This window comes from Lissotriton vulgaris, chromosome 10 (assembly GCF_964263255.1).
Source record: "Lissotriton vulgaris chromosome 10, aLisVul1.2, whole genome shotgun sequence".
Lineage (NCBI taxonomy): Eukaryota > Metazoa > Chordata > Amphibia > Caudata > Salamandridae > Lissotriton > Lissotriton vulgaris.
In genome coordinates this window covers 162,328,943-162,354,726 of record NC_141698.1, presented here as the reverse complement: position 1 = coordinate 162,354,726, position 25,784 = coordinate 162,328,943, and the positions used below count along the sequence as shown (strand labels likewise).

General features: G+C 45.7%; 1 protein-coding gene across 1 annotated transcript in view; it reads right to left on the bottom strand.

Moving 5' to 3' along the window:
* Positions 1-25,784, bottom strand: part of VPS35L (VPS35 endosomal protein sorting factor like) — a 495,721-nt gene that overhangs the window by 180,380 nt on the left and 289,557 nt on the right. The window contains exon 26 of the mRNA XM_086940786.1: positions 16,049-16,163. Coding sequence (XP_086796912.1) covers positions 16,049-16,163 — 115 coding nt within the window. The remainder of the gene's footprint in view (positions 1-16,048; positions 16,164-25,784) is intronic.

Sequence of the window (25,784 nt, the reverse complement as noted above, 5' to 3'; positions counted from 1 at the left end):
CAGGATATTGCATGAGAGGTTAGTTCAGCTACAGAAACAGTTTAAAGACATGGAAGGTCAGTGTGTTGAGTTGCAAAATGCGCATACTTTGTTGCGTTGTCAAAATTAATTGCTTGCCGACAAACTTGAAACATATCAGACCATTGCCGAAAGGGCTGCGGTCCGTATTGCACGATATAAGTATAAACATCGGCGTGGACGTGTGTCTTCACGCAAAGTGCGTATGGTTGTAGCAAAAGCTGGAATGGATTGGAACCCCGATGAGTGGGACGGTAATATCTGGGATTCTCATACTTCTGACTCCTCGGCAGAGGAGGGTGAGGAGGGTGACAAGCGCGAGTCTTCTCGCACCGGACGTGATTGTAAATCTGCTACATGTGTTGATTCAACTCCCGATTGTGACCGTGCTCGTTCTTCCCGTGTGGATGACGTAGCTTGCCCTGATTGTGCTGTTAAATCTAAGATGCGGGCTTCCTCGGAAGCTCTTCCCGCAGTTTCTGCTCACCCGATTTTTCGACGAAAATTACAACAGGCCCCTGGTAATCCGGGTGGTATAGCTCTTGATTGTATTGAAGACTTTACTCAGCAGGAGGTTAGTGACATTTTACAAAGATTTCGACAACGGCCTGGTGAGGCCTTGCTTACCTGGATGGTGCGCCTTTATGAGCTTGGCGCTGCCGGTATTATGCTCGATGCTGTTGATTGCTTACGATTTTGCTCTTTGAGTTCTGATTCTACGATTCAGGATCATTTTCGGAATTATAATGGTGCTGGTCAAATTTCTTTGCTCCAGCTTGCGTCTGACGGCTGTAATCATAAATATCCAACTGAATCTGATTGGCCTACTGATGAGAAACCGTGGTACACTCTGCGCGATGCGTCGCAACGTTTAAAAGAGGAAGTCATGAAAACGTCTATCTTCCTTAGTACTGCTGACAAGTTATTGGATGGTCTTTTAACATCTTCTGTGCGTAATCGCATTATCCGTTCTTCTCCTGTTGCTTACAAGCAGGTCATGATGACATTATTGATTAATCAAACTGGCAATCCTTTGTCTGTTGTGCTTGAGTCTGTTCGTCAGCTTGGTGAGCTGGGTGAATGGTTTAAACCTGAAAGACAATCTCGACCTGAGGGTCGTACTGGTGGGGACTATAAGTTCTCTAGACGTGACATGTTTCTTGCTCTCATTGCTGATGGTGTCAAAAGGGAAGACATTGATGGCGAGCCTAATAATCGCTTATGGGACATGTTTCGTAAGCGTGGTTTGGATCGAAAGGAGGGTGCCCGTCGTGTGCGGAAGAATGAGTATGATCGTGGTTCGGATGACAGTGGTGATGAGAGACGACGTGTGAATTCTGATCGCCGTGATGATCGGCGCTATGAACGTGATGGATCCCCTCGTCGTACTGATGGGAGGGGGAGAGAGGATGATCGTGAAAGGGGAAGTGATGATCGTGTTTCTAGCAGACGACGAGATGCAAGGAGTTATTCCCCTGACGTAAGAAAGAGGGAGGATCGTAACAGACTCTCTGACATTCTAATACCGAAGAAAACCGAGAATATTTACCCTGATTTGTCTTGGTTGACAGAGTGCAGGAACAAGGACTAGGAAATAGGTCAAGCTCCGGTACGCAAGTGGGCCCACAGAGATTATAGACCCTATGTAGATATTGAGATTTTTTGGAAACATCGTAATATCCAAAGGGCCCGAGCGTTAGTTGATACTGGGGCGGAGGCCACTTTAATTCATGGTAAGTCGAGAAAATGTCATGGACAGTCTTTTACGATTACTGGTCTGGGTGGTAAGGAGACACCCGCAGTTCAAACTGCACTCGAAATTAAAATTGGTAGAATTCCTCGTAGAGAATACTCTGTGTTGGTTGTGCCACTTTTGGAATACATTATTGGAATTGACATTTTGAAAGGTATGACTTTGCATTTAGATGATGGATGCTATCAATTTGGTACACGACAGTACATTTCGACCAGACCCGTACGGGTTGGCCGTTTACGCATGCCACCTATTAAAATACCTTTAGCAACGAAAGTGATTTCTCAAAAGCAATATCGCATCCCAGGTGGTCATGAAGAAATTACCGCTACGATTCAGGATTTGGTTGACGCAGGAGTCATTACTCCGGTCACATCTGCTTGGAATAATCCCGTTTGGCCCGTGCGCAAAAGTGACAACTCTTGGCGCATGACTGTTGATTATCGAGAATTAAATAAAAATACACCTAAATTGACTGTTGCTGTGCCTGACATTGTCACACTGATTCAGAGAATTCAAAAGCATCCAGGTACATGGTATGCTTCTATTGATATTGCTAACGCGTTCTTTTCAATTCCGATTGCCCCCGAATGTCAGGAACAATTCAGTTTCACATGGAATGGACGTCAAATGACGTTCCGGAGTCTTCCTCAAGGCTATGTACATAGTCCTACGATCTGTCACCGGCTGGTGGCGGAACATTTGTCTGAAGTGCCCACGAATCCACAAGTTCAGGTTTGTCATTATATTGACGACATTTTGATTCAAGGTGAAACGCAGGACCAGGTGCAGTCCCATTTAGATCAAATCATTGATTGTTTGCGAGCGAAAGGCTGGGAAATCAATCCTGACAAATTACAAACTCCATCCCAAGCTGTGAAATTTTTAGGAATTAATTGGCATGAGGGTCACAGAGAGGTGATTCCACAGGTTAAACGGAAAATACTTGATTTTGCTATTCCCAGAAACAGGAAAGAAGCTCAATGCTTTATTGGTTTGTTTGGATTTTGGCGTCAGCATATTCCCCATTTGAGTCAAATCTTGGCTCCACTGTATCGAGTCACTCGTAAAAAGAATGCGTTTGAATGGGGTGAACCTCAACAGACTGCTTTCAATCTGGCTAAAGAAGCTATTCAGTATGCTTTGGATTTGTGGCCCGTGAGTGAAGGTGATGTGGATTTGAATGTGTCCGTGGAAGGCCTGTATGCCAATTGGAGTTTGTGGCAAAAGCAGGGCAGACAAAAAGTGCCATTAGGTTTTTGGACCAAAAAGTTACCTGAGGCTGGTGAGCGTTACTCACCTTTTGAAAAACAGCTGCTTGCTTGCTATTGGGCTCTGGTGGATACCGAGCAATTGACCTTAGGCCATGCTGTGATTTTAAGGCCTGAAATTCCCATTATGCAGTGGGTTTTGAGTTCACCAAAGTCCCATCGAATTGGACATGCTCAGGAGGCTAGTGTGATTAAATGGAAATGGTACATTCAGGACAGGGCACGTGTGGGTCCGAAAGGTGTGGCGGTTTTACATGAGCGAGTGGCGCAGGCGCCCTCCAATGAGAGTGAAAGTGAGTGTTCGGTTCCCGTAGTGCAGGAGTCTCCCGTGAAGTGGGGTAAATCATTTGATGATCTGTCCGCGGAGGATAGAAAACATGTGTGGTTTACGGATGGTTCTGCGAAGTTCATTGGTGACAAAAGACATTGGAAAGCTGTCTCTTATAATCCGATTACACAGAAATTGTTGTGCACAACTGGAGACGGTAAGAGTAGTCAATATGCTGAACTCTATGCAGTTTACCAAGTTTTGAAACAGGAACTACCTGGTACATGTCATATTTTCACTGATTCCTGGTCCACTGCAAATGGACTAGCGGTGTGGTTGCCAACATGGCATTCTCATAATTGGGAATTGCATTCGAAGGAATTGTGGGGCAAAGAGCTGTGGCAAGAAATTTGGGAATTGCTCCCGCAGAGTACTGTAACAATCTTTCACGTGGATGCTCATACTCCAATTGACTCCCTTGACAAATTTTTTCATAATATTGCAGATGAACAGTCTAAAATTTCTGAGGCAGTGGTTACCATGCAGGATTCTGATTTGGCGGGATTGGCGAAGTGGGCCCATCAGAAAGCAGGACATTTTGGAGAGAAAGCCACTAGCAGGTGGGCTGCCGATAGAGGAATTCATATTCCCTTTTCTTTAATAAAAGATGTCATTCTACATTGTCCTATTTGCCAGCATTCTAAGAAAAAAGAGGTGCCTCAGATTGTTCGAGGTCACTTACATCGAGGTAAATTGCCCGCCCAAATTTGGCAGATTGATTATATTGGTCCGCTCCCTATGAGCAGAAATTGTCAATATATTTGTACAGTGGTTGATACTTATAGTGGCCTTTTGGTCGCTTTCCCTTGCAAGAATGCTACCCAAGTGAATACAATTAAAACCCTGGAGCTAATTATTCTGTACTATGGTGTCCCATTCCAGATTCAATCAGATAATGCATCCCACTTTCGTGGATGATTGGTGCAGGAATTCTGTACGGAAAATAATATTGATTGGGTGTTTCATATTCCATATTACCCACAAGCTTCAGGATTGATTGAGAGAATGAATGGCTTGTTGAAAGAACAGTTGCGCAAGTTGACTGATGACCGTTACAGCCAGTGGAGAGATGTCCTGCTTCAAGCTTTGTTAATTTTGAATAATCGTCCTTTGTTACATGCTGAATCTCCTTTAATGCGTTTGTTTCCTCCACATGTTGATGCGAAACCAAATTCTATATCAAATACTGTCATGTATTGGGAAATTACCCCCGGTGCGTTGGCTCCATGTAGAGCAACCCCAGGTTCCGCAGGTCTCGACCTGCATGCTTTAAATGATGCTAAATTTCCAGGCTAGGATCGAATTATTGTTGAAACTGGCGTTGGTGTCTGTATACCTGCCGGTAGTTTTGGATTAATTGCCCCTAGATCTGGCCTGGCCCTGAAAGGTGTACAAGTACTCGGAGGAGTAATTGACAGTGATTACCAGGGAGAGATTAAGGTTCTCCTGCTTAATAGCAGTGAGACGGATTTGTTCATCAAAAAGTCTGACCGTGTTGCTCAGTTATTGATTATGCCTGTCTTCAGTGGTGAGATCAAAAAAGGCTCTGCCCCGACGTTGCTAACTGTGCGAGGACAAAAAGGCTTCGGATCGTCTGATCTTCCTGGAGCTAAGATATGGGTGCAATCGCCTAAAAATCCTCCTGAACAGGCTGATATTATTGCGACCGGTCATGACAACACCGTTTTGGTGATGAAGCCAGGGAAAGATGGCTGGGAAGCTGTCCCAGCTGATAAATGTTACTTACGAGAATGATTAAGGCCTGTGTTTGTATTCTTCCAGATCATTCTTTGGATTGCTGCTGCAGGATGTGTCGGCGCTGGACTCCTTTTGGCCTGCTACGCCGGGAGAGGAGAGGATCCACCGACGCCGGTTGATGGGATAATAAGAGCCCCGCGGTCCGCATGGGACACGTCGTCGAACTTTTGGATTGCACTCGCAAAGCGGGTGACGAACTCTCCGCATTTTTGCCTTACCCCAATGAGGTCTGTCACTGACATTTTAGCGACCTGTTTGGTTGCTGTCCCTGCATCCACCGAAACTTTACGTCATATTTTTAACATATCTAATGCCCGACCTAATGTTATTCTGGGCGACTTTGAGGCCCATGAATTTTGTCCCTCATGTACTGCTCTTCCAGACCTTGATGTCCCTTTTCATTCCCGCATTACTACTTTTAATATTACCCCTGGAGACCTATGTTTCATTATGACTTGTGACCCTAAAGCTATTACTGAGTGCTTGAAGCTGAAGCTCCAAGCCGCTACTTCCTTTTCAGCTCATCAACGTTTGTTATGTTCAAAGAGACTTCCGAATTCATGTCTTTCAGTTAAAAATAATATGACATGTAAACGTTTATTAGTAGCCACTAGCCATTATCGTTCAATGCTATTGCCAGCTGGATGGCTCTTTTCCTGTGGGAATTCATCTTGGCCCTATATTCCTGCGAATATTTCTGGTGGCCCATGTGCCATCACTAGATTGAGTCTGCTTATGTTTTCCTCACATCCTACTTCACATTCCCGTATTGTACGTGATTCGATGTCATTGCATGAAGATTGTGATTCCTCTGTTCATCTCTATTCCAGATCAGAGTACCTTGGTTTAGCTTTTTCTATCATTGGAGTGCCTGCATTGGCCGTTTATAATGCCAAAACAATCGGCAAAATGGCCTGCTGGATGGTTAAGTCCCTTAACCAAACATCTACTGTTTTATCTGATCTCTTATTAGATGCCCAAGGTGAACGTAGAGCTATTTTGCAGAACAGGGCCGCCATTGATTATCTCTTGTTGAAACATGGTCATGAATGTTCTGATTTTGAAGGTCTATGCTGTTTTAATTTGTCTGACCATTCTAAAGCTATCCAATCCCATATTGACAAACTCCACGACTTGACTGCAGAAATTAGACAACACATAGATCAGGGTTTCTTTGACTGGCTTTTTAATTGGCTCCCTGACATGCATTCCTTACGACAGATTTTAGGGGGGATTATTGTCACTGTTTGTGTCCTAATAGCTATTTGTTGCTTTATCCAGTGCATCCCTTCCCTGCTGCAATTTTTTAGACTTAGCAAGGGTCGTAGATCAGTTAGTTTTGTTTCATATTATTCTTCTACCGATGTTAGTTCCATTTAGTTTGTGGTTAATAGACTGAAGTCAAGGGGTGTAATGTAGTGGCTGCCTTTTTGCTAGCTCTTTGGAGAAGGAGAATGATGGAGAGTGACTCCAGCCTATTACCCCCATAGCATAGGGATTAGGCCGATAGACAGGGACCCTGTCTTACATATATTAGGGCATTTTCGTACCATTTTCCTTAAAGTAAGGCTTATGAATTTAAGTTAGGGGATAGATATATAAGTACTAGTTATGATTTGCTCATTTACTAACATGCTGGGCTATTTTCCATGGAGCTATGCATATTGTGGGCTCCGTAGGCCTTAAACGAGACAGACTCCATTTTGCTTTCTGCCCGGTAGCTCGAGAAGGCTTTCTAGGTGAAGTGTAATGTTTTAGTTTCAAGCTGTTGTTCGCTTGGAGAGAACCGGTTCAGGCTGACCCTTATCGAAGGAATGTATTTTTCTCCACTCCGCAGACACAACTTCAGGCCGGCCGGCTGGGAAAGTGTCCTTGGTACGGGGAGGTACAGGAATTTGGTGGGCGGCAGGTTACTGGCCGTGAATTTCCATGAAGGAACGGGCTTTGATATTTGCGAAGGTGTTCGTCAGTTTGTCAGTTAGTCCGTAGGCGGCATCTAGCCGTTAGCATCTCTGCCATTATTCATCTCATGGTGGACAAGTCGCCATCTTTGAAGTCGGAGAAAGATTTAAGACCGAAACTCTCTGAGAAAGACTGAATGAGAAGCAGCGCGGAGCGCACTGTCAGAGAGAGAGAGAAACGGTAGCTAATAATCAGCAAGGTTCCGGTGTCCTGAGGGGAAGCAGACGAGGTTGAGCCTAGCGGTGCAGACGTGTACTTGTGACGGCTGAGGGTGACTGCAAGGCGAGCCAGGATACAGAGACGAGAAGGGAACCTAGATGACTGCCGAGTCCAGACTTCCCACTAATAAGGTGACCTCTGTCTAACTTTAATAGAATGTGCACTCTAATCTTTACCTTTTTCTTGCAGGATTTATGTTGCATAGTAATGTGATTTGTGTCTATTGTTAATAAATACCCTAATTCTTATAGAATTATTGTGTACCTGGTGTTCGTGTTCAATCTTGGTAAACTACATTCCTAGTCGAAAGCTGTTTAGGTGAACGGATGAGAAATCCCGATCAGGTAAATGGTGATCGAATAAGGAGGGAGTGAGTGGACCTTTGATGCCAAGAGCAGGGAGTACACTATACAATCTGGAACCATATTCAAAGTTATTATTGTAGTCCTATCCCGAGTAGAACACTGAGATATTATCCCAATAATGATTCATAGGAATGTGGTCGTCGTTGATATGCGGCGTTAGTGAGAACGTTGGGGGGGAGACCAACGTGTATACCCACTGGATTGTGGCTTGAATAAGTGAGAACGCCAGGGAGGATACTGGCGTGTAGTTTCGCAGGATTGCGAACAGTTTGGAAAAGGGAGCATTGGGTTCTGCAGGCCCATGTGTAGACACACCGGATTGTGTGTCAGATCTGCCCTAGGGTAGAACGGTCTGGGTCGGGGTGGCCGCGAGACCAACTGATGTGAATAAGATATTGTAGAAAATCCGTACATGTATATTGTCATTCCCCATCCTTAGGTGCGACCTGTATATATATCTGTATATCTATTCATTGTGAATACGATCTGAGGAGGGAAGGTGAGTACGTTTTGGCTGGGTCATAGGGGCCCCTGGGGGCTGATCCCATCTAAACAGAAAATCCAGCCATTACACCACCAAAAAATGTAATTCATTTAATTGTGTTCCAGTGCTATTGTGAGATATTAGTAGCAACTTCCCCTGGGGCCGACAGGCTCGATAACAGTCTTACAGCAGGAGTGAAGCATTTGGAGTTCCTGAGTGCGCCCCATCCGTAGGCACAGGAAGCAGCTGCAGACAAGTTCAGGTAAGCTGACCACAAATGGCCCAGGCAGCGTTTCATTCATCAGGTGCAGTCTCTCCTAGTCGTGATCCTAAAGCGACCGGAGGCTTTCTGCTGCTCTTCCAGCAGGGTAAGTGTTTGTCCAGCACCCAATGAGGGGTGGCTACGATGATCCTGTCTTGAATCACTTGAAACAAGTTGAAGTTTTTGCTGATCTTTGTGACCCCCTCTGACATGTGGGGTCACTGCAACTCACTGTCAACAGCCTGATCCGCACAGTGAAATTCTCCAAGGCTGCTTCTCTAGGCATACGGGGTCACAGCCTCACTACAGCGTAGCGCTATGGCCCTATCCGCACAGCATTCTTTTCCACTGCGACCCCTCCAGCATACGTGGTTGCCGCCTCACTGCCACACAGTGAGGCGGCTATTGTAATGCGCTCTATCTAGGCGCTAACAAAAAGCTCATCCAGCGCTTGCAGATAGTACAAAACGCGGCGGCCAGACTTGTTCTTGATGCCCCCTACCTCTCCTCTGCCACTTTAGCCAGAAAGAATCTGCACTGGCTACCCATCCAGGCCAGGATCTCTTTCAAGATCCTATGCCTTATCAATGGGGCCTTGTATGGAGCAAGTTCAGAGGGCATTAGATCTCTTCTATCCCCTTATTCTCCTAGCAGAGCCCTGCGCTCTTCCAATAAAAACCTTCTGTCTGTCCCTCGGGTTCTTAGAGCCAGGTGGGGAGGGAGGGCTTTCTCCTCTCTCGCCCCGAAGTTGTGGAACACCCTTCCCCTTGAATTAAAAGGCAACCATCTGTCATGATCTTCCGTAAAGCATTAAAAGCATTGCTTTTTGCAGAGTCCTATCTGTAATCTTGCATTGGTTCATATTACAAACTGTACCATCTTTTAGGCGCCTTGATGCCTCCGGGTTAAGTTCCGCGATACAAGACTGTATTCATTCATTCATTCACACAGGGCTACTGTTCTCCTACACAGCAGTCTTTTCCACAGTGCCCCTCCTGGCATACGGAGTCGCGCCATCGCTACTACACATGGACTCCGTCCCAACTGGTGTAGCACAGCATGCTGCTAAATTCATGGCAGCCCTCTCCTGACAAATGGGGTCGCAGACTCTATTCTGCACATGGACAAAGACCTGATCGGTGCAGCAGTCGTTTTCTCACACCTTGCACAGTCAAGCCTCACAAAGGGGTGCCCCTCTGGACAGCGTTCCCTCCAACGCTCTTTTCTCCTTCACAGGGCACACTGGTATTGGCAAGCAGACAGGTGCTGTTGCTCCAGGCTCCAAGGCGATTGGTCTTGGATTCCCTGGGTGATGTCCCCTCACGCAACAGGGAGACTAGCAGGACTTGATCCCCAGTCCTGGTCACAGGCAGAAGTCTTGGAGAGCTTCCCCTCCTCACACAGCAAGTCTGGATGTTTGGCAGATGACAAATTTTGGGGACACCAAATGTGATTTAGTGTCTGATTTAGGGTCCGAGTCTTTTGAAGTTTTATGTTGAGGTTCTGCTTCTTTTGGTGTGTCCACTCCTCTACTCCCTGTGCAGTCTGTCACAGCAGGAGTGTATGCAAAGCTGAAAGTCACACAAGACAGGCCATGGGAGTGACTAGAGGTCACACCTGGATGTCACCCACAGTGATACATGCACCACAAGGTTAGTTGAGGACTCCCAGCCCTACTCTTTATGATTCTCTTATTAGCCCCTTCTCCTTCCTGAGATGTACCCGGGTGACTTCCTTGAAAGCTCTCTCTGAATCACAGAGTACCCTTTGAAGCATATGGGGAAGCCTTGCGCTCTCCTCCCTGTGGGTGTTTCACCAATCTTACAAGAATTTAGCAATACACAAATCTGTCTGGAGTATATCTTTACCTCCTCTCTATGTTTCACCGTGTAGGCCTGGGCCTCCCAAAATGGAACCCAGGGCCCTCCCTGTATTGTACCATGCACTGGCACACATACACCCAGTGCCAGTATGGTCTACACACACTGTACATCACTGTATCTTTCATGTACTGTACCACTTATTGGCACACATACATCCAGCACTTGTATTTAACATGCATGCACTGTCCAGCACTGTATCCTTTATGTATTGTACCCCTCATAGACACACATACACCCAGAATATGCATTTATTATGCACCCACTGCATCCTTCATGTATGGTTATGCTTGCAGGTACACATACACCTAGCACATGCATTAATCATGCATGCACTGCACAGCACTACATCATTCTGGTACTGTACTATTCGTAGGCACGCGGACATCCATTTAAGACAATGCATTCAGCATACAGAGAGTTCTCAGTACTGCATTATCCCTGTATTGCACCCTTTCCAGGCACACACACACACCCAGCACAGATTCACCACCTCTGCGCCAAGGGCAAGTTAAGTACAAAGCAGCGGAACTTTAAAAGCCTGTTGTCCTCACTCCAGTGGCATAGGTTAAAGGACCAGTTTACTCCGACTGATCACTACAAGAAATGCTGCAACCACAGCCCCAGTGCTGCTTCACTCCTGGTGAAGGCAGTAGCCTTTCACCACTATGAGGGAAGTGCTTTGGGCACCCCTCCCGGCACAACAAGACTGCAACCTGTGAGACAGGACTATGCCATAGTGAATGCACATGATCAGTGTTCACATATGACAAAAACAAAAAGACCATCAAGGAGCCATACATCAATACAGTTGTGCACTCAGGGCAGGGGAGCACATCCATTACCATGCAGAGTACGTTTCCGCCCCACTTTCTGTATAAAGTGGGATTATTGGTCTTTAGACCGCCTGGCCCACCCGGAACGTTTTTTGAAGATCTTGACTCCGTCTTACTGGGACTGGCCCTGAAAGCGGAACACTGCATCGTGGCCGGGGATTTCAACTTTCGGATGGATGATTCATTTGACGCGGCCACTATTAAAATCTCATAGGCTTTGGCACCGCTGGGATTGCTTCCCTATTTGCAGGGGCCGACGCATGACAAGGGGCACACTCTCAACCAGGTTTTCTCGACATCCCCTCTTGAGGCGTTAGAGATTATCCCGGTACTATGGTCAGACCATTTGCTTGCTAAATTTTCGATCAAAGGCACAGTTAAATCGGCTGTTGCCGCCCCACAGCAGCATGGTCGAATCCATAGGGCTTACCATCGAGTGACCCCTGAGATGCTGGCTCAGGCTGCCCTGGATCATCCCTGCCCCCTCTCTGGCGATCTGTCGAAGGATCTGGAGTCCTTGCAGGCATGGCTTTCAGACAGGCTTAACGATTTTGCCCCGGAACTCGCCCCCGTCTTACTCCTAAACGGGTTTCCGCCCCTTGGTTCACCGCAGCACTGTCGGCCAGGAGGCAGCAGTGCAAGGTGGCCGAAAGAGCCTGGCAGGTAAAATATGACTCGGAGGCTAAGCTGACTTATAAGAGTGCAGTTAAGGACTATCACCGGGACATTCGCCTGGGTAAGAAAGCCTACCTGGCAGGGAGGATAGAAGCTGCCTCCAACTCCTGTAAGGAGATTTTCTCTATAGTTAGAGAATTTATATCTCCACGGTCTAACATCTCTGAGGAGAGGCCCTCTGACTCCTGGGCCTCTGATCTTGCTAGTTTTTTTACTAGCAAGATCCAACTTATACAGGATTCTTTTCCATCGGCTGTACCCGCGGGGCTGATTAATTTTGAGGCCAACCGATCGCCTCCGGCTTCGCCAGGCTTGACGCTGAGCGTGTTTCCACCTATATCTGCGCCCGCCTCTTTAGCACTTATGGGCAACTTGAAATCGGGCTCGCCCTTGGACCCGTGCCCTGCTAAAATTCTGGCGAAATTGGCCGAGGTGATTAATCCGTTGGCTAACCCGCTACTGAATCTCTCGCTGAGCCAGGGAGTGGTTCAGCAGGCTTGGAAGCAGGCAATGGTCATCCCGCTGCTCAAGAAGCCTGGTCTGGATCCAAAGGCCCCAGTCAACTACTGGCCTATCTCTCTGCTGCCGGCTCTCACGAAAATTGTAGAAAAGCACGTGCAGACGGTGCTGTCCAATTTTCTAGAGACGAATGAGATTCTGCATGCCACCCAGTCGGGCTTCCGCCCAAATCTCAGCACGGAGACTGCGCTCCTCAAGGTCTCAGAAACCATTAAAGGGGTTCTGGATACTGGGGGAAAAGCCATGCTGGTGATGCTGGATTTGTTGGCGGCTTTTGACACCGTCCCCCATGATGGCCTTCTCACAAGACTTTGTGAGATTGGACTACGGGGGACGGTGCTCAGCTGGTTTTCCTCCTTTCTAGCCGGCCAACAGTCTGGGCCTCGCCAGATTCCGCCGTGATGCCGCCTCTGGGAGTCGGGGTCCGTCAGGGCTCTATCTTGAGCCCGACCCTCTTTAATATCTTCATGACCCCTTTGGCGGAGTTGTTTGGGGCCCGGATCGTATCCTATGCAGACGACACCCAGCTCCTCTTCTCGTGCAAGAGAGGAGGAGACTTTGATGGGGAGAGAATCCGGGATTGCCTTGGGGCTGTGTTCCAATGGTTTCAACTGAACAGCCTCAAGTGCAATTCCGATAAGTCCGAGGTACTCTTCTTTGGGTGTGACAAGGAGCCAGACTGGCAGGCTTGGTGGCTTACTAATATGTTCCCCCCTAGTTGTTCATCCCAAATGGCTAAGAACTTGGGGGTCAAGATGGACAAGGGGTTGACTATGAAGTCCCAGATCCTGGGGGTGTCGGGCATCTGCTTCGGCCTCCTTAGGATGCTGCGGAGATTTCTTCCCCTCTTATCGGAGGAGCACAGGAAACTGACTGTGCAGGCCCTGATAGGCTCTAGGCTAGATTATTCTAACGTTCTGTACCTGGGCCTGCCAGAGTACCTGCTACAGCGGCTCCAAGTTGTGCAGAACGCTGCGGCGAGAGCGATTTTTGGATTGAACAGACGTGCTAGCGCAGCGGGCTTGCTGCAGACCCTGCATTGGCTCCCAATCCGCAAGCGGATCGCCTTTAAGGCTTTGACCTTGACATACAAGGCCCTCCATGCGACGGGAGCTAAGTACCTCCAAAAAAGACTTGCCTTCTACCGTCCGGCTCGTTCTCTGAGGTCTGAATCCCTGTTTTTGGCGACTGTCCCACGAGTGAAGAGAGCGCGCCTAGAAGGTCGCTCCTTTGGACTACTGGCGCCACAGCTGTGGAACTCTCTGCCCCTTATACTTCGGGGAGCCACCAGCTTACTTGCTTTTAGAAAGGGCCTCAAAACCTGGTTGTTTACCCAGTAGGCCTTTTTACTTGTTGTGTTCTTTTAGTCTGTGATACTTTCTCTTTTAATGTGTTATGTTAGTATACTGCAGCCCTCCTTTCCAAAAGCGCCGGGACACTCTTTTTGAGTAGCCGTGCGCTCTACAAAAGCCATTATAACATAACATAACATAACATAACATAACATACTACAAGTAAAAATAAAATACCAATGGAAATTACAATTTAAAAATGATAGTACTGTATATGCCTAGTTGCATAAAAACGATCAGACTATTTTCCAATTTTTTTTCTCATTGGGTGGCCCAGAATCACCCCACGACCGGTGATCATGCAGCCATCTCCTAAAGAAAACAGCGGGGGAGGCTGCAAATAAATTACTCTGCTTGTCTATTTTATCATTTTACTAACATTGAAGATCCAGTATACAACTACTGACTGTGCAACTCATTTGTTTTTGCACCATTCTTGCGAAGCACAGCCAGTTCTGCTATGAGTCCCTTTGTTCACGGTGCCGGGGCAGCACTGCGCGCAAACAAAAAGAGCAGCGACAACCGTCTGACATGGTAATCCTTAGTCAGCTTCCTGTGTCAGCATAATGACCTGGTCAGCAGGAATTTACTCGCTCAAAGCGCTGGCACTGTTCGCTGGGAAATCTAAATGTTATGAGAATACCTTAGATTTGACCTGTAGTTTTAAAATATCAATGCAGTGCCTACGGCATCATTATTTGAATGAGTTTGAATTAGGTTGCCATGACTACCCAATTGTACTTGTTCCCAAGCGTGCTCTCACACACATTCTCTCCCCAAAACTGCACTATTCTCATCACTGATCCTGAATAACATGTCTGAGCATCGCTGGATTTAGGTCCTGGTCCAATACTTCCACTGCACAAACATCATACACGAGTCTGACAGACCTTGGACCGGTTAACTATGGCGCTGCTGAAACCCTCGGGTGAAAAGGAAACAACAAGTACCTGGGCCTTTACCTGATCCCAGGGTACACCAGATAGTCTATTACTTAATAGCATCTATTATGTCTTTTCCAGAGCACTGCTCCAATTTTACAACATTTTTATGCTATGCCTTGTAGCACCTGAAAGACTGCTCACATTGCCTGGGAGATGGCTTAGGAGAACCACTCAGTGCTTAATTTGAGCAGGTGCTTTCAGGTGCTCAGCACCGGCACTTCTTTCACAGGGCAGGGGCTAAGATTTCTGGTCCTGCAGGTGATGGTCTCAATATTAATTGCCTAATTTAAAATAAAAAGGACCACATACCTTGCATGGTTACGGGCTGGTATGTTTTCATAGGGAGGCATACATCTGTTCAGGCAGGCATGATTGTGTATCATCACTTTAGTGATGATGTCGTCACGCATGTCATGAATCCAAGAAGTCATCACTAATGAATGGCTTGCATTCTATTCCCAGAGTCTGCTGCACCCTGCCACTGCCTGGGCCTAAGCCTCCCATTGGATAATTGCAGTGGGGGCCTGCAGCCCTGCATTGCTACTATCCTCAACATGCTTGATGTGGCTGTGGCCCACCGCATCTTTTATGCGCTATGGAGTCATCTGCAGTTTCCGTGCGCTGCCTCCAAGCATGCTAATTGCTGAGTGCGCTTGAGCCCAGTAAGTGCAACAGCCATACTCACGTCTCACAGGCATTGCAGCATTACGGTTGGGGACAGTGCTTTTGCTGTAGCAGGCAGGGTCACAGCAAGCTGAGCAGTGGATGCCTATGCCTTCGTCATAATTGGGCCAAACTAATTACAGGCAGCACCAGCAGTGACATGACCTGCTGTGCTCAAGCAGCCTCCTGACCTGCAACAAACCCAGTCAGACCGCACTGATTAATAGATTCAAAAAACGCATTTTTATTTGGTGTACATTTTGTTTTCGCACTCATCTGTTGGTGTAGGTAAAGAAGTAAAATGCATGTCTTATGGGACAGACAGCACAGCATGGTTACAGTATAGAGACTGAGGCATTGCCGGTCTTGAAAGTTGGGCACACTGGAGGTAGAAGTGAGCTGTATAGCCTCCTCGGCAGCATTTTCCGCCCCAGAACTTCATTTATTTTTACAAATTAAGCACTGGAACCACTCTTAACCTTCAATCAGCATTCCCAAGAGAAATTAAAATAAGGCAAAGAATCACTAAATTATCCATAAAACACTCATAGTTTCATACGCCATGTTTACTCGCAGAGGCGTCCCACTCTACAGTGAGCATCCGACTGTTGCCAGACATTAATCTGACCCTCAAGCGTCTGACACAACAGCATAAACAACAACCCAAGGTTGCAAAACGTTTGGCAAAGTTAAGCACTTTGTTAAAATATGCTTCAGAGCTAATGCAAGGCTTTCAGGAGAGCCGCACACCAGACTTACCTTGAGACAGACACTGGTTTGCCAATGCTACTTGTCCTGAATGCAGGTAGAGGTTCAGTCGTGCAAAGATGCTGGTCAGAGAGGGAATGGTGATAAAGCAGAAAGCAACACAAGCCTGTGGGAACACAGGAAACATACTGTGAACAATTGGGCATTCTGCTAAGCACACAGCCTGAAATACACACTACGCCTTCTGTTGCCCAATGACCAGCCAATAAGTGCAGAGACATGTCAGGATCATAAACCTCCAAATTGTAAAACTCTTCCTACAAAAAAATCAATACTTCCATTGTCCTACATTATTAATGGCACCCTTTTCTCCCATTCCCACAAATGGTCAATTAAGTCCTTGAACTTTCACAAACAATATAATTTAAAAAATGTATCTTCATTTGAATAATCGCCAACCACAGGGTTTCACTTTCCTTTAAGTTCATCAGAAACACATAGCCTTAAGTGAAAGTATAACTGAAAAGAAATCGAACAATATGATAGTAAGTTACTAGCTTGACTCTTTTGTAAGATAGTCAGTACACACACTGGCCCAAATTCTCAGAGCCATTTGTGCCAGTAAGTCAGAGCACAAATTGCTGAATCTTAAACGGTAAGGAATTCACGAAAATTGGCCTGCAATGGGCCAATTGGTTTACTCCCAAATAATGCGACCACACCGCCAAACATACAGAATGTTGTCTTTTGTAACCTGCTTTGGGTTTCCCTTCATGCATGGTTTCATCCACATGATGTTATTGATAGTTATGTACTTCTGCCTTGAGAAAGCTATCAGCAAAACGTGTTGAGTAGACTTTTTTTTTTTAATCTATCTCTGAACTTGCTTCCTGTCAAGTCGGTACAAAGGGTGTGGAGTTTGGAAACACATTTCAATTTAAATTCTTATTAATTAACTCTTTTCTTGGAATCAACCGATTCTTTTTGGGATGAATAACTTTGCCCCCAAAATTATCATATAATATACAGGAGTAAATGCCACGCAAGGAGCGAACAGCGAGTGTTGCACAAAGTGCTTAGGCTTGAAAGTTGGTTAACCCGCAAACACGTGATTTTGTGGGCATTCATTTCAAGGGAGGAATGGAACACCCCAACCTTCGTGGGGGTGTAGAAGGGGTTCTTCAATACAGTGAAACAACGTGCCCGCGTACACTGAAAGCTCCATTTCACACCTAACAATCAGTACACCATGTACAATTACTGGCTTGGAAACGCCAGTGCACTTTTGTTGCAAGGAATAGATTACATGTTTCCCGGAAAGGTCGGACTGGTGCAGCTTCACAGGCTTCACCTCAATAGATTTTGTGATTACCACAAAGTTACGGATCTTGCCACCCACACAAATCAGAATGTGACAGAGAGAGACACCAGGAAGACGGTCACCCAGGCCCTCGTCACCAGCCGACTGGACTACGGCAACTCCCTCTATGCCGGAACCACTGCCAGACTCCAGAAGAGACTCCAGCGAATCCAGAACGCCTCAGCAAGACTCATCCTGGACATCCCCCGACACAGCCACATCTCCGGACACCTGAGAGACCTGCACTGGCTCCCGGTCAACAAGAGAATCACGTTCCGACTCCTCACCCACGCACACAAAGCCCTACACAACCAAGGCCCAAGATACCTCAACAGCCGCCTCAACTTCTACACTCCCACACGCCAGCTTCGATCAACCAACCATGCCCTCGCCGCCGCCCCCCGCATCCGAAGAGCCACCACAGGAGGAAGATCCTTCTCCTACCTCCCCGCCAAGACGTGGAACTCCCTTCCGACCCACCTCCGCCTGACCCAAGACCACCTCGCTTTCAGGAAGCAGCTCAAGACCTGGCTGTTCGAGCAGTAGCAGAACCCCCCCCTCCCCAAGCGCCTTGAGACCCTCCGGGTGAGTAGCGCGCTATATAAATGCTGTGATTGATTGATTGATTGATTGACACAGAGACAGCGAGAGAGAGATACACAGAGAGAGAGAGAGAGACAGAGAGAGAGACAAAGACAGAGAGAACGAGAGACAGACCGAGAGAGACGCACGAGAGAGCGAGAGACGCACAAGAGAGAGAGAGAGACAGTCAGACAGAAAGAGACACAGAGACAGTCAGAGTGTGTGTGTTCGTGTTTTTTCCTCCAGTGAGCCTCTGAAAAAATATTGTGTTCTTTCAGTCATTTATCCCATTTCCACAAGGCTACTATATCTCCAATTAAATTAAAAACTGCCAATGAAAGCCACAAATAAATGTAAATCTGGAAATATAACAGAGACAAATGGACAATGTCGATTATTAAAGGAGAACTAAAAATCACTACAATAACACCAGTTTAGATCAGGGTCTAAGGGCTAGTTTATTGATCAACAAATAGACACATGCCCCAAAAATACATCATAATAACTAAAAGTGTCTAAGGGTCAAAAAAGGTTCTCCACTATGTAAAACGTCAGAGACACAACTAATATATGACCAAATAGTGACAAATAATTGTGTTGATGTATACTAAAGGCATCACACAAAGCCTCTAGGGTGAGGAAAAAATTCCCATCAGTTCCCGCTCGGTACCGCCCTTTGTCATCATATGGGATCTCCTAATGCCCAGGAGAATATGCCAATTTTAAATATAAATATAAATTATATCACCGGATCATTCCAACTCATACTAGATCTCCTCCAGAACACTACTAAGTAGGAGGAAAATGCATCACCCCACCTGGCTGCAGCTCAGGTAAGTGGAGCACCGCTCTGTCCGTCGGTTCTCCAGGGCGTCCCTCTGCGCTATCTGGGGGGTGATGCATTTTCCTCCTACTTAGTAGTGTTCAGGAGGAGATCTAGTATGACCTGGAATGATCTGGTGATATAATTTATTTTTCTATTTAAAATTGCAGTAGCAACACACTGGTCCTGAAGAAAGCAGTGGCATTAAAAGTCGCCACATATGCTGAAACATGTCGAACTTTTCTGCAACAGATATGTTAAATCTGTTCTTATTCCACATTGTTTTTCAGTTTTGGAAGAACTGCGAGATGATATTAAAATATCCCCATCTACTCATTTCTCTCCAATTTTATATATCACACGTTTTCACTTTGTCACTTTTGCACTGCAAATCAGTTACCCCCCACATACAAATTTCGGTATCTTTAATACACATACATATTTATCAATGGTTGAGCGTCAGCCACAGGAACATCTAGTGGCGGACGGCATATTCTCCTGGGTATAAGGAGATCCCATATGATGACAGAGGGCGGTACCGAGCAGGAACTGATGGGAATTTTTTCCTCACCCTAGAGGCTTTGTGTGATGACTTTAGTATACACCAACACAATTATTTGTCACTATTTGGTCATATATTAGTTGGGTCTCAGACGTTTTACATAGTGGAGAACCTTTTTTGACCCTTAGACACTTTGTTATTATGAACTAAACATCACACCAATCGCTGCAAAAATCTCTCGCATAACAAAGATTGTTTCAACCCCAACTATTTTCTGGCCCAGCGCCATACATCATAAACAATTTGACATAGAACAGCAGCATTCTCCCTTCTCGCCTCCAATGCACGAAAAATGCAAGCAATATTTTGATTGTCTCGTCTTGTTAGCCTTTGATCCCCTGTGCCCCCTGTTCAGGAAGCCGTCCTCTCCATTTTGTATTTTATTTGTCTCCCATGATCTCATCTTCATCGTTGTTTCCCTGGCATGATGTTGCATTTACACTTCTGCATGAACGCTTGGATTGACAAGTTAGAGATGGTTCTGCTTTGCTCACTGTACAAAACTTGGTTCATTGTGAAGAGCTCTGCTGCCCCTAGCGGTTTAGTAGGTGTAACACACGCAAGTCAGTTAGTCTGAGCAACAAATGAGGATTCTCATTGAGTGGGAAATTGTGCACATCTCTACCAATCGGAACAATTTCACTGAAGTGGATTGTAGTTGTGTCTGCTCTTTGGAGGTCAGGAGAAAAACCCACACTAATAAACGTGCCCCAATCCACTGGCAGGGTGTAATTAGTTTATATCTGCATTATTAAAGACAGAGGAAGCGGTGAAGGTTTTTGCTCAGAGATCATTTCCTAGTCTGTGTATGGTGATCCACACTTCCTATCTAGCAGTCATGAGGACAGTAGCCTTCCAAACATCAAACATCAGTGTACAATATTTTGTCTACTAGAATACCCATAACAATAGTAAGGGTTTATTAGCTAGTGAGATCCCTTAGAAGGAGGGCCATATCCGACCATAAAGTAATGCTCAGGAAAGACAGCCATAAATGGAACCGAACTGTGAGCATGCAAGTGGGTTTGGGCCCAATGTGAACTAGATAAACACACACCACTCAGCTCCCATAGTGAAACTTGCATTCTCCATATAAAGTCTCACACTGAAAGGCTAAAGGTCCTATAGCACCATGGCAAAATGGAGTCATTTTCTTCCTAAAAATGTGGCTTTTAAGGCATTCGGTAAAACAGAACTCAAAACTGGTAGCCAAATGAAAAGCAAGGCTGGAATTGCAAATGAGCATTCAATATGCATCAGAAATAAGCATGCCAGAGTAGCCGATTAACACCCCTAGCGTACACAGCAAGCGATAGACGGAAGAGGCGAAATGCGTGGGTGTATAATTAAGTATTCAGCACTAATTAGCTCGTGTCTGAGAAGCATTCCGTATTCTTCCTAATTGGAAATGAATTTCTTTTGAAGCTCAGTAGAGAATGTTCTGTAAATGTACCGTTAATCCTGAATAATACATGCAGCCACATAAACAAAATAGTTAATCCAATTTTATTAAATTTCATACATTCGGAAATGTTAAGACATGGCCTTTTTTCTTAAACACCCGCTTTCTGATTAAACTACTCAGAACCAGGAGTGCATGAGCTTATGGTTAGCGCAGGACTGACCTAAAGTAAAAGAAGTTCCTGACCTCTAATATTAGATCACAGACGGTGGGACTCAAATTTAGGTGCCAGAATCTTTATTCAAACTTCTCTATTTATCAGTAAGTATGACATTATTTTGGCTTTAGCATAAAAGTAACTTGCTTTTGGTAATGTAGAATCTCATTCCCACTGAGGACTTTGCAGAAACGCCACTTTTGAAATCCTTGAGTCACATTTTGGGACACCAGAATGGTAGCTGTAAGGAAATGTCTCTGTTTGTATGGTCACCCCCACTTTTTTTGACTGGCGCTGCAGGTTTTTCGACTCAGAGTACTGAAGCCTGCTAAGCTAACTTCAGTACCAGTGCATTGACTCCCAAATGTGTATGTTACATCGGCGATACCCAATTGACAAAGGCTAACTGAACTGTAAGTCCCTTGTACATAGTACTCAGGGATATAAGTTAGATAGCCACTCCAAGAATTGCAGCACTGGCTGTGCCACCTTGGGTGTAACACAGGTAAAATTAGTCTCTCAGTCTGGCACTGATACTGGAAGAGCAGTTTTAAACAGTAGCCCGATTTTACTATTTAAAGCACTGGCAAAACCAAACCTCGCCCTGGAATATGTGTAAGCCACCCCTAAATTAGGCCTACTGAGCCCTAAGGCAGGGTGCAGCATATTTCATAGGCAGAACAAGTATTTTTACGTCTTACAAAAAACATTGTAAACTGTAGTTCTTACAGTGGAAGGAAATGGTAGCCCTCTTTGCAAGTACAGGGTTACACGCTGACAACTCAGCTGTGCTAACTCCTGAACAGTGTGACCAAATTTGGTAATCCAAGATATCCAACAACTTGTTACATTCAGCCCAACTAGATTTTCAAGTCGAAATTAATCAAACACGTGGTGGTGTGCAACTTGTGCTGCCTTTTATCTCCTGTGCCCTCAACAGCTGCATGAGGAGCCTGTCCCGGAGACAGTTGCCGGCCCTCCTGTGGAGACATGCTAATGCATCCCAGGAAAGGAGACAATAGGGGCCTGCACTGGAGAGAGGTGTTAACCCCCTCCTGCAGTACGCCACACAGCGTTTGCCCATAAAGCGACAACCACAGAGAAGCCTGCTGGGACAAATTGATAGCTCAGAATCTTCAGACTTCTGCCAAACGCTGCCGTGCAGCACCTGGGACCAGGACCCATGCTCAAAGTTGCATTTGATTTTGCGGAGCCCCAGAGAGCAAGTCAACGCAGTCTCATCCTCGTGCAACACCCTCCGCATACTCCGAAAGATCTTCCGGTGGATCCCCACCGAAACCAGAAAGGCGGTCACCCAGGCCCACGTCACCAGCCGGCTGGACTATGGGAACGGTCTCTACGCTGGAACCACAGCCAAACTACAGAAAAGACTCCAGCGCATACAGAACGCATCTGCACGACTCACCCTGGGCATCCCCTGTCACTCCCAAATCTCCGCCCACCTGAGAGACCTGCACTGGTTCTGCGTCAGTAAAAGGATCACGTTCAGGCTCCTCACCCACACACACAAAGCTCTCATCGACAGGGGCCCCCGAATACCTCAACAACCGCTTTACATTCTACTAGCCACCCCGCCAGCTCCGCTCCGCCAGCCTCGCCCTCGCCACCATCCCACAGATTCGCAGAACCACCGCCCGAAGATCCTTCTCCTACCTGGCCGCCAAGACGTGGAACTCCCTCCCCACCCACCTACGACTGACCCAGGACCACCTCTCCTTCAGGAAGCTCCTCAAGACATGGCTCTTCGAGCAGTAGCAGCCCCCCTCAGCGCCTCGTGACCCGCTCGGGTGAGTAGCGCGCTCTACAAATTTCTTGATTGATTGATTGATTGAGAGCCTCTGGAGTGCAGCTTGGTCACCCAAAGACAAGTTGTCGCACAGAAAGGATTTGGTTGTGACCCAATAACAGGCAACTGATAGCCCAGTGGTAGATTCGTTTTCTAGCAGCACGGAGAAGACTATGACCAGGACTACCTCTTCCCCTTTGTGGACCAAGGAGTACCCGCAGGGTTACCCCATCTCAGTCAGAGCATCCTTGAGCATCTTCTGAATCCTTTATCCCTTGCATCAGGACCACTTCAATAGGAAACCACTGTAACTGATAAAGTTCCTGGTACTGCCTAGAGACTGCATCATCTGTAGAGGTAACTATTTTGGAGGACCTTGCTGGTCTCTCTGACAGACTCCCTACTGGAATTGATTGCCTAAACATCACATCAACCGACCAATGGGGAGAAGTTAAAGCACTCTGACTTCTTTGCTTTTTGTTTTTCTTACCTGACCGACTCAAAATCTGCAAGGTGGAGGATGAAACTTAGGGCTACCAAAGAGATGCCTGGACTTTCCTTTCATCCGGGACTGAGAACGAGACCTCTGAGGCGAACAACGTGTTGCTGAGCGCCGACTCACAAGTAATTTTAAAGAACTCTCCCTCAAAGCTTTCATAGCCATGGCATGGCAGTTAGAGCACGACTGCGAATCATGGTCAGACTCCAGGCACACCAGGTCTGGATCTGTTACTGATATAGCGCTAAGAGAGACACCACACGGCTTGAATCCGGAAGCCTTCTCAGATATCCTACACAACAAAAAATCATAGGCAAAGTAAAATAAAACCTGTCAAAAAGTGTAGCTCTCTTCATGGATCGCACTAACTGGCGCGGATAGAAAAGAACTGATGTCAGAGTACCCAGGTGGCGCCTTTATAGTTAACGCAGACGTCACAACAGCAGAGATGATGCAGACGATGACATCCCGTGGAGCCAACCGACACCACTTACCGGCAAGCAAGTGTATTGCTTAAAGAAAAATCTTCCGGATCCAGCATGACACCTGGGAAATTCAAAGGTAAGGAATATGCAGCTAGATGTCTATCAGGTATGTTATTTATGCGTATTTATAACTGATAAGATTCTTAACTATCTATGAATTGATCAACCTGTTTGAACACTCCGTGAAACACAGAAGGGCTTTGTTGTCTTTATACTAAAACTGTAAGGTGGCAGCTGGCTCTTGCCCTACAGAAGAGCTCTCTTCTATATTAAACTCGATCCTCTATTTAAAGGCAGGGCAGCTGCTAAAGGCTCTGCTTCACATGAATTGTGCCTTTTTTGATAGGCCAGGTAGCTCCATTTTGTCCAAGCAGGACCCGATTTAGTCTTTTCATGAGCCTTGTTATGAGAATAAAAGACTATGCAGAATTTCAGTCAATAAAGAAGGTCCTTATAAGTGATCTGATGAGCAAGTTTACTTGCTGAGTGGACAAAAAAGTTATGAGGATCCTAACAAGCCTATGGTGGTAGTTACGTGCTATTTCTTACACAGGCGACCTATTGATTGAACAACAAAATATGGTAAAACTCAACACCCTTATTAGGGCATTAGGAAACACGAGCTTTAGTTCCCATTAGCCGTTAAGATTTTCATGTAGAGTAATGCAATGGACTGCAGTGCATGGTTGGTACAGTTATTGCCTAAGAAATACAAAAGATAGTACATTCCATTAGTGAAAAGGTGACGTATGTAGCCTTGTTGATGGGTATAGCCATTTAGGACATTTGTCAAGTGAAAACTTGGGATTTGGTGCACACTTTAATGAATAATCACAGAGTTAATTGGTGAGATGGGTGAAATAAGTCTCAGTCATACTTCTCCATCAATTCTTAATCTAGCGAGAACCCTTCTTTTCCTCACACACTCACAGTTTTTAGTGGCGCTTAATTGTCTTCCTAATTGAGGAATGTGCAAGAGTAATCAATAGGAAGCACAAGTTAACTCAATTTAGTAACACTTTTCTAATGGATACTCAATCCCCTTCAAGTGATGCATGCCCTCCCTCTTTTATTCTGAGAATTATTGGCATGTTTTAGTGCTTTAACTCTCACTAGCCTCTGCTGTGTTAACTTTCAACATCATGAGCAAGTGCAGCATGTTTTATGTTGACTGGCATAAAATTTGGTTTCTCCCATATCACTTAATTCAACTTAGAACGGGGTCTGATTTTGAGTTTGGCGGACAGGTTATTCCATCGCAAATGTGACGGATATCATATCTGCTTTATTTCAAGTTTACTTATATCCTATGCCATTTGTAATGAGGCGGAGGGGATATCTTTCTGCCAAACACTAAATTAGGCCAGAGTCTTGAAATTTAGGAGACAGCATACTAAAACCCACAGACTAGCAATACCATACCTGTCCACCACCAATCCAGTGTCACAAAGAATTGTACTGGATATTGGTGGTGGGTGGTTGCCCTAAATACCCAGTAACTGTGTTGGCATCCAATTTAATATGGATACCCCGCATAATCGAGAGGCACTCTCCTGCCTTAAGCCAGAACACTTGTATCATTGGGCACTTCCATTATATGTGGTAATATTTACAGCTGAACAGCCCGCCTATTAGGCACAGACCCAAATTTATGAAACCCTTAATTTGGTCCATTTATAACATATCTGAGATAAAAGTAAGAATACAATTATCCTAGACCTGGCTAAGGTTCACCCATAAGGGGTGAAATATATAGCAAATATCTGGGCATCTCCAACATTGGTGATGTTTATTTATTATTATTAATTCTTAGGTGTTCTTCTACCGGTTTGGCCAATTTGCAAGAATTGCCCATTTAAGTGAATGTCACCTAAACACTAGAGGTGAGTTGGACAGTTTGAAAATTATCGGATGAATGAATGAATGAGGGCTTTACTTCGCAGTCTGAAATGGGGCAACATGTGTTGTGTTTTTGTTTATTAAATCAACAACAGAATCATCAGCTTTTTTAAATGCAATGTTGGCAAAAAAGTGATTAATTGTATTTTTG